The sequence below is a fragment of the Limulus polyphemus genome, unplaced genomic scaffold (assembly GCF_000517525.1).
Source record: "Limulus polyphemus unplaced genomic scaffold, Limulus_polyphemus-2.1.2 Scaffold532, whole genome shotgun sequence".
NCBI lineage: Eukaryota > Metazoa > Arthropoda > Merostomata > Xiphosura > Limulidae > Limulus > Limulus polyphemus.
The window spans coordinates 64,400-75,050 of NW_013666142.1; the positions used below are offsets into that span (position 1 = coordinate 64,400).

The 10,651-nt window shown below is 33.3% G+C and overlaps 1 protein-coding gene across 6 annotated transcripts in view; it reads right to left on the reverse strand.

Moving 5' to 3' along the window:
* Positions 1-10,651, reverse strand: part of LOC106458904 (putative fatty acyl-CoA reductase CG5065) — a 67,989-nt gene that overhangs the window by 53,915 nt on the left and 3,423 nt on the right. For 4 of the 6 annotated variants that reach the window (XR_002610459.1, XM_022385268.1, XM_022385266.1 and 1 more), the window contains exon 3: positions 4,536-4,659. Coding sequence is in view for 5 of the 6 variants with exons in the window: in XM_022385268.1 (XP_022240976.1) it covers positions 4,536-4,622 (87 nt within the window). In the remaining variant the exon portion in view is untranslated. Of the gene's footprint in view, positions 1-4,535; positions 4,660-7,379; positions 7,404-10,651 lie in introns of those variants that run through there. The other 2 variants (XM_022385267.1, XM_022385269.1) reach the window with 2 other exon arrangements.

Below are 10,651 nucleotides of genomic sequence, written 5' to 3' on the forward strand. Positions count from 1 at the left end.
AATAGTGTCTACATTATTTCTCAAGCTACAAATCCCTATTTTGACTCCATGTCTACTGTACTTATCATCTTTGATTTTTCAGTCAACTTGTTTCTTTACTTTTTTGACGATCCCTGATCCCCTTTTTAAATTAACAATTTTTACTAATCTTGTTTCTTAAGTTTTATTATGTCCATTTATGGGAAATAAATTTTAAGCTACATAAGTGCATATGCGTTCAGTTGAATGTTACATGTTTTTCAACAGTTTACTGCTGCATTGGCTTTTTTTCCACCTAACCACTTCACTGAACTTATTCAAAATAAATAACATATGTACAATAAAGAATAAACACATTTACTGGTATGCAGTTACAGCAAGTAAAATAAACCATCTTGTAGGCAAAGATTATTTTATCACAGGTTTAATGACTGGCTTCCATCAGTGTCACAGTGTAATCTAACAAAAGAAGTGCAGCAACAAAGCAAACTCACCAGAACGGAATAATTTTTCTTCTAAGATAATACAACACGGATTAATACAATTTAAAGAAATCCAGTAACATGCTTACCTTTTTAGGTCTACATGACACACATGTATGTTCTGCTGTATACAAGTGTTTGCTAGAATAAGACGACACAAATAATGCATGCAAAATACACAACAGTGACACACTTAACGTAAGTCGCCAATTATCGACAACACAAAACAACCGCTACCTTAAAACCAACTATTTGAAAATAGCAATAGCTATATGAAATAGTGCTATATGCAGTGGTAATAAATACTGAATACGCACTCACAATTTCAGCTACGTAAAAGAAACAGTAGAAAGAATCACCATCGTCGTCTGAGTAGGGAAATCAACTATGGTAATCGTCCAGTGTTAAAAACTTGCTGAAATGTAGTTGTGGAAATTCACTTAGAGACAGCAAACTCGAGTAACGATGAACAATGGCGATGAACAATTAATGCGCTAGAAAATGCACGAGTTGTAGTTTCCAACTAACGTGAACGCTAGGAAAACACCGGAGGTTTTGCTGGCTGAAAATGAATGACTTAGAAAATTTCGCAGCATGAAAAAATTAAGGAGGTCGAATAAAGTTCAAAACTACTCTATCCGTGCTTTGCAAAATTCCTCTGTGATCCCACACTACAGTAGATATCACTTGCAATAATTTTATAGTGGAGTCATAATAGGGATTTGTAGCTTGAGCAAACTGTCAGCAGTAGATATCCAGCCTTGTCAGGTTACTTTTTTTGTAATCCCTATTTGTAGATTTTAAATTCTCAGTTTTTAATTATCTTGTATGTTGTTCTTTTAATGCACAGCAATGGGCAAATATATGCCCAGATTAAGACACAACCCTCATTAAGCACATATAAAAGTTTACCAGTAGAAAAGCAGCCTTTTCAAATGAAACACGTACATCTAAAACATCGCTTTCAATAAAGCTTCGTGTCTTTTAAAGTAATTATTTACTGAACCAGGTGGCTTAGTGCCTGAAATTTCGTATACAAAAGCAGCCGCTCAGAACAACATTGCACCTATTATATTTTTATTTATAACCACGTAAATGAACTTCCAATAAAAAATAATCAATTTTTAAATAGGTCATTGAATTTGCAGCGTTTTATTTAGTATATCTGTCTAGCCGATTTCGCTGTATGAACAAATCGAGAAATGTTGATTTTGTCTAACAATCTTGAAATCATTTATTTTGCTTATTATCAATGTTTGGGTGATCTTAGCTATTGAAAATGAAGGTTTTGAGTGTTGTTTCATGAATAAGTTTGCTTTTTAAGGTGGTTTTTGCCCGAATGTTTTATACGAGTTTGAGCAAATTCTTGTGCGATACCCTATTGTGAATCACTATCGTGGTTCATGGTAGAACTGGCAGTCAAACGTTATTAGGCTCCCATAGTACTGTAGGCACTTTAAATATGTTTGTTACTTTGTAATAACTGGGGAATGTGAATTAAACGAAGATGTATATTAATGTTTATAGTTTTGGTTTACGGTGTAGAGGTACATATTTTTAAATGTTCTTAAGTACGTGCTAGACTTCTGCAGTTAAAAATTTTTAGAAACATGCGTAGCTCACTAGAAATCTCCTCGGAGTGTTTTTTCTAACAATAAAACAAACCAAAAACTACTTGTCCAATGGGCAAAGTATAGCGGTAAAACTGGTTGTCCCTTAGACAAATTTTGTTGTGTCGGGGGGATACAAATTCTACGCCCCTGCTTGTGTTTTAATTAATGAGAATATATGGAAAGTATTAGTAATTGTTACTATACTGTGAGCCCACATAAATGATCCTGTATTTATACTAAAGAGAATTAATATTCGGTAGAGAATTTGCAGTCACCTTGCGTTCAGAGCTGCTTTCAAGATATCTTTTTGGGAATAACAATTACTGGTTTTACTAAACTTTTTTAAATTGCGAGTTCCATCAGATATATTTTGTTATGATTATTTAGGTAACATAACTCGTATACACCTTAGTTAGGACAGAGCAAGCTTTAAACTTTTGGCACAGATTATTTAAAGATGGGAAAAAAGTGAAACTCAAGATCCTTGTTGATTTGAGTTAAGGAACAACTATGCACATAAAATTATAATATTTTAACTTTTTCTTTCATTTTTGCAATAAAACATCTAGATTTGTTTTTAGCACTCAATGAAACGCCGTCCATCCTAAACAAATCGGTGAAACCCGATAAAAAATAATTAAAATTGACAACTGTATATATATTATGTTCGATCCCCATAGTGAACGCATCGCAGATAGTGTATTGTATACCTTTTTGTTTAAAGACAATTTTATGAGAGAGTGTAAAAGAGAACCTCTGGGTGTGGAGGTTAAAGCTTATTTTTATTTATTAATGTGGTATCTAGCTTCTACTGATCATTAAAATTTCTATAATATCAACGCTTATTAAAAAGAAAGACCACAATAGAAAAGAGAATATAGATTACGAATATGGTTAGAAAAATGTAATCAAATCATTAAAATTATCTTGTAAGTTATACAAAACGTTACTCAGTTAGAAAACGGCTGGCTGATTTCTGAAGGCACGATTAAATTCATAAACAGCTAGTGTAATACTTTAGACATATACAAAATGCAACAGACACGACATTTCTCGACAAAAATGTTGTATTTTGTTTTTGAGCGTTTAAGGCAAACTAATTTACTCTTCCTGAATGGGCCCGGCATGGCCAGGTGGTTAAAACACTCGACTCGCAATCTGAGGGTCGCGGGTTCGAATCCCCGTCACACCAAACATGCTCGCCCTTTCAGCCGTGGGGGCGTAATAATGTGACGGTCAATCCCACTATTCGTTGGTGGTGGGTGGTGATGACTAGCTGCCTTCCCTCTAGTCTTACACTGCTAAATTAGGGACGGCTAGCTCGTGTAGCTTTGCGCGAAATTCAAAACAAACAGACAAACAATCTTCCTGAATGCGACTTTAAAGAATCTTATAAGCAAATTGTCATGTATCATTTGCATAAAAAAGGAACTTTTGGCAAGAAAATGGTCATAACTTATATAAACTTAAAATAAGTAATATTTATATAACACTTGCTTATACTTTTTCCTTTTTATAATAAAGACTCAACATTTTATATTTGTAATCCCTTTGAGCAATTAAGTTGTTACTTGTTCTCGAAAAGTCTGCACTTACATTTTGAAATCATGCATATATGCTTATACATATCACACACACATATATACATAGGCATAGTGAGTCACGTCCATATATATCGGTGTCCAAAAGTTAAGGAACAAACTATTTGTTGAACTTTTGGACAGCAGTGTATTTCAGACTACATAGAGAAACCACGAAAAAACAGTACCCTGTTACTATAAACGTCATTTTAGTTGACATCCTTGCGCCATCAACGCTTTTTTTCCTGCTCTTTTTTTTTAGTTATTTTTCAAAATATAAGGAAAAATTAAGTAGAAGATTACATACAGTGGAATGGTGTCACAATAGATAGGAATATTGACATCTGTTAAATGCGAATTAATTACACAAGCCCGCGAATTTAAGTTTCATAAAAAGTTGTTTTGGTTTTAATCACGAATTTTCCATAATTCAGCTACACAGATTTTGAAAATAATATTCATTTGTTTCAAATCAGGAAGAAGAAAAAAACTCTTACTTATATCAAATTATTATTTCATTTACCACAATGAAAGTTTTTATTATTATATTTGTTAACAAAAATACAAACTGAAGAAAAGGGAAGAACATTGATGTCAAACGAATGTCCATCCTCATTCATCCTGATTTTTTATGTGTGAAAATCTACGTCTTTTAGTCTTAAAACTACGTGTTGTGCTCTTTCTTTTATGTATTGCGTTATGACGTTTTGTGAAAAAGCTGTACGCGATGGAGAAAAATGGATATCATTTTCGGATTAAGCGTACAGAAACTGTAGAACGTAAAAATATCAAGAGGGAATGATAGAATTGTCTATAAAACCTAGCAACAATGATAACATTTTATATAAGATCATCTAAGTTAAAAAAAAAGCCAATCTTACCTTTCCCATGAAGCCCGTTGCTCCGGTGATGAGAACGCCACGATCCTGGAAAAATTCAGCAATAGGAGAAGAATCACTTTCTGCCATTTTTAATGACTGGTACTGCTTCTATATCACTGGTCACCTTGAAAGGTATACGAAAATTAATCTTCAAAACATACTGTATATCACTGGTCACCTTGAAAAGTATACAAAAATTAATCTTCAAAACATATTGTATATCGCTGGTCACTTTGAAAGGTATACAAAAATTAATCTTCAAAACATATTGTATATCACTGGTCACCTTGAAAGGTATACGAAAATTAATCTTCAAAACATATTGTATATCACTGGTCACCTTGAAAGGTATACGAAAACTAATCTTCAAAACATATTGTATATCACTGGTCACCTTGAAAGGTATACGAAAATTAATCTTCAAACACATATTGTATATCACTGGTCACCTTGAAAGGTATACGAAAATTAATCTTCAAAACATATTGTATATCACTAGTCACCTTGAAAGGTATACGAAAATTAATCTTCAAAACATATTGTATATCACTGGTCACCTTGAAAGGTATACGAAAATTAATCTTCAAAAACATATTGTATATCACTGGTCACCTTGAAAGGTATACGAAAATTAATCTTCAAAAACATATTGGATTCAACTTTTTCAATAACATCAAATATCAATATTCTTATCTCGGACACGTTTTAGCACAATTTTGTAATCCCAAATAAGGATTAACAACAGTTATATTTTATTCAATGTTTGCAATGAACAGATTTCGCAAAATATATGATAAATAAAACTGATTTTCAAAATGGAAACTGACGTAAAATGTAAACGTAAAACGACGTAGAAGCGAATCGATTTGTATTTGATGACAAAAAGACAAAAATCAAAATTACAACCATGAAGTTTTGTACATTACTACTTTGTTTCTGTTTTTCACTCGGTTCTTAAGTTCAAAGGTTAAACTAACTGCGTCGCACATTATTTGTTCTAATAAACGTCCTATCTATAAATACAGTCACGTAAAACGTACTTCTCTAGTATACCAAATGTATGCATAAGAATTGTTTAATATGACGGTCAATCCTACTATTCGTTGGTAAAGAGTAGCCCAAGACTTGACTAGGTGCAATCCTTTCAGTCTATCACCTCAACATTAGAAACAGCTAGCCCTCTAGTAGGTTTGGGCGAAAATTCACCAAACAAACAATTTTCTTACTGATGCAATGTTCTATCTAACTCAGGTAGAATTGGCGCCAAACTAAGCTATACTGGCAGCGTTGAGCAACAAATAAGCAGAAGCACCTTCTTAATACTAATCTCATCATCAAAAATGTTTTAAGTTTTGTATTGCACATATATGAATAAATAAGTTTAAAGAATTTATCTGGCTAATATATATATATGGTTCTGTTTGTTTGCTTCAACACAAAGCTATACAAAGCGTTCTCTGTCCACCATGGAGAATCGAGCCTTGTATTTTAATGCTGGAAATCCGTAAGGTTACGCTGACTCATTGGGGGACAATATAGGTGGTTACATGCACATTAAACTGGAAATGGCCAACTTTATCAGTACATAGAAGGTGAAAAGACTTCAACCACCAATATTCCAGAAAATGGGCTAAGTCTCATTTTCATTTCCCTGTAGGAATTCAAGGCACAGATTTCCGTTGCACTAGGATACTAAGAAACGAACTATCATACCAATCAGAAATATATCAAGCCCTATATTTAACAAATAAGTAGAACCTGACATGTTGCAAAACGTTTTCGAAGATATACACGAGCACCGCTAGATACTGTACAAAAGGCAAGTTATGGATCAGGATAGCAGACATTATTGACACTTTACAAGTAAGCCTAAACATTAATAACAACTAATGAAGAACATTTTGTAAATGTAAAATGATGTAGGGATGGCAGTGCCAAAAAGAATGCAAACAGGAATATTATTACAGTATTCATTATTACCTCATTCAAAGTTTTGTATAAGCTTTAAGAACTCACTATGTAAAATGCACGAGTACAAAACGAGGTCGGTAAACTCGAGTCTGTAATAATCAAGACATGTTTTGACTCAACTTGGTTTTTCTTGTACGTAAGACCTAGGATCTTAGTTACACTACATTGATGCCTACCCTGACATAACCATAATATTATGATAAACATACTACATACCAACAGTCAGGAATATATATATAACTTCCAACTGTAGTAATATAAAGTCAAGTATGCATTTTACGTGTAACATTAAATTATAATATTGAAAGTCATGTAGGGATGATCTATGTGTAGCTGTATTTACAAAATGTTTTTAATACTTGTTTTATGATGTTTTTACCCCTGACTAAAATTTCGAATTATGTTATTTATTTTATTTTACTCCTTCACTTCATACATAATATAAGTGTTGACCCCCTACAGACACCGATTGTATAGTGTACAAAGCATTGAGTATTCCACACGTTACAGTCATCTAAATGTTCACCTACTACAGGCTGGTAAATACTGCCTCACCCTGTACTTAAACATTTTAAAAGAACACCAGGTTTTTTGTAAAAAAAAAGCTAACTTCAAGGGGGTAATGATAACATCGTTTACACTAGAATTATGACATAGAGTGGATTTGGGTTTAAACTGACTTTAATAATAGTTATCTCGACTGAAACAAGAAGAAGAAAGATGAACAATTTGGTGAGTTAGTCACTTTCTGGTTTGGCTTCTTGCCTTGTTTTGGGGTTTGTTGGGTAGAGAAACAAATGAAAGTGAGTGGCAATAATCTTTTAAAGTAGAAGTATCTGTCACTGTTGATTTTGTTTCAGCGTACATACTTACTTGTAATATGCCTATTGAGTACCTTGGCCATCCCTACATATGGTACACCGACTCTATTATAAAAAACATAACTGGGTAATAAACTCTGTATCATTATTTACATGCTACACGTAGTTTGAATTGTGAATATGTACATATATAAGTTATATACAAATGTATAATATTAATTACCCAAAAATGTAACTTACTTGAAATAAAAAAAATACCGACTATTACAAACAATTTGGTGGGCGTGGCGAATGAAATCATTTGGTAATTTCAGTTTAGGACTATGGCCCATAGAAAGAGAAAAATTCTTAAAATATATAATAAGTAAATATTAACTGAGTAACAAACAGGTAGATCATTTACGAACACATTCAAATTATTATGTTACTTTTTATTCCTGCTACAAGCTGAGGTACCAGTCCTTTGTCCGGGTTATTAACTTTAAAAATTGTGAATGTGGATGGTATGATAAATAACACAAAAATCCTAACTTTCATACAATTTATTTATAAGACAACAATTTGTTACATTATTCCTTATTAACTCACCAAAGGTTTTGTACAAGCTTTAAGAACTCACTATGTATATAGTTGCCCCCCAGTGGCACAGCGGTATGTCTGCGGACTTATAACGCTAGAATCCGGGTTTCGATACCAGTGATGGGCAGAGCACAGATAGCCCACCGTGTAGCTTTGTGCTTAATTACAAACAAACAAAGTATATAGTTAAAACACGGTATACACTGTGCGATGGTCAGGGTGACTTTGCAGGAAGAGGTAGCGGCTAAATTAATGGCGGTAGGTGTACTTTCTGTTACCCACCTTCAATACCCAGCTCTTAATGTCCTTCAACAGTGTTTCATGTGATTAATTAATTGTTGGTCATTGGCCGCAGAAGTGTCTTACGGGCTGAAGTTGAAAGGTCACGGATCAAAGTAGGAAGAAACGGCTGTTGGAGAAGAAACTTCAGCTGAGTTTATGTATTATTGCAATAACGGTGGCCATATTTTTTACATTGATTCGTGCACAGAGAGTGCTAGCGCACTCTCTAAGATATATAAGACGTTATTGTGCCCTCCCCCACACTGTGTTATGTTGTTATAGAAAAGTCAATAAAGTTTTATTTTTTCGGTGTTAGAACGTGGCGCTATCTATGAACGTAGTTAACGTTAACTTACGTCAAAGATAATAAATGTTCAATAACAGCAATAATGGGGCGGAGAGGTTGTGAGCTCCCCATTAACATGCCCCTTGTTCCAAACTATCATCCCACATTATATAACGGACAAATAGACAGACACAGAGATTTATAAGATATATATATATATATAAGATAATAATACAACGTTCTTAAATTCTGAAATACAATAAACAGTACACGTCGTAATGTGTGATGATTATTAAGCATTATAGGAATTATATATATATATATATCGTTTTTGAAGCAGCTATTGGTTGGACAGTAGATTTATTTGAATACAACGTTTCGTATCTGACAGTGAGATATGATCACACACAACGTTCAAATTACATATACATTCAATCAAATAGTTGTATTTAAAATTATCCTAGCTACATCTGTGTTTTTCATGAAAGTAACTTAATATAAATATAATGGTGCTCCTAATGTTTTGTCTACATGCAATATTTTTACATTTCTTGAAAATTATTTTGTTTTTCAACCATACGTTCATTTACGCTTGATTGGTTTGTTTTTGAATTTCGTGCAAAGCTACACGAGGGCTATCTGCGCTAGCCGTCCCTAATTTAGTGTAAGACTAGAGGGAAAGCAGTTAGTCATCACCGCCCACCGCCAACTCTTGGGCTACTCTTTTACCAACGAATAGTGGGATTGACCGTCACATTATAAAGCCCCCACGGCTGAAAGGGCGAGCATGTTTGGTGTGACGGGGATGAACCCGAGACCCTCAGATTGTGAGTCAAGCGCCCTAACCACCTGGCCATGCCGGGCCCATTTACGCTTGAATATTTTTGTTTTTTTTTCTTTCTTGTTGTTGTTGTTCCTTGACTCTATTCGTTATTTTCCTAATGTTTCTACCATATAGAAACATTTTCAGTCTTAACATTCTATTTTATACACTATGCCGTCACCATATTTTTCACTAATATCTAACTTCGGTAAAAACCCTTTAATTATGGTTCCTGGTTTAGCTACTATCTTACTTTTTATGTTTAATTTCTACCATAAGCTAATAAATGTTCACTAATAACACCTACAAATGGTACTAATCCACATTTGGTTCTTGTTCTTCTTGAGTATTTTGGTCTCTTATCTTGTTCTTGTTTTTGGTTCACTTTTTCTTGGTTTATTCGTTTTAATTGTGTCATCAATTATGTATGGAGGGTACTGACTTGTTGTTTTAAAGCATTCTTTTAAGTTTTGAATTTCATTTTGCATGTTTTCATTGGTGTATAGTCTCAGTGCCATTGTTATACACTTTAATGTTACGATTTTTACTTTTTCTCGTGTGAGGTAACTCTCGTGAGTTTACAAAAGTTCGGTAGTGCGCTTTCTTTATATAAATGAAGTAGATCAACTATTTTTGCCTTTTCTGTTGTAAATTTTATGTCTTTAAGTTATTTGTTAATGTGTTCAAAAATCACATAATTTCTTGTTCTTCCCTTAAAGCCGCATAGGATATCATCTATATACCTCCACCAGAAAAAGGGGTGAAATTTTTTGTATTAATGGTCTTTTTCTCTGTACTGATAACTAATAGTGTTGTTAATACTGGAGATAATACCTAAACTTTCTCTCTGTTCATAGAAGCTTCTTTTCCAGTAGTTCCTAGTTCCAATAGTAGTTTTATATCTTCTAAATATATTTTTACATCTTTGTTTTCATCATCGTTTATATTCAGTGCAATTTCAATGGCTTGTTTCTGGTACTTGAATGTATACTGACTCTGTAACAAAGCTACACATATATTGCTATTAGGATTTTCTATATTTTCTATTTTGTTTACGTCTTCGTAGGAGTTGTACACCACAGTTTTTTTTTCTTCATTTTTTGAGTATTGTTTAGAGATAAAAGCTAACTATTTACATAATTAGTAATAAAAGCAGTCATACGTCGATAGGATTGGTATCATTGAGAAAAATACTGTTACGTCTCCGTTTGTTAATTGATTTCCCGTAAATTCGTTCCGACGAAACTTTAGCGACACAAGTCTTTTCTTAATAAAACTGGTTTATTCTTTCCGAATATAACTTTACGACACATTTAATTTCAACAATCGCGCTAAAACAAAGGCTATAACAACG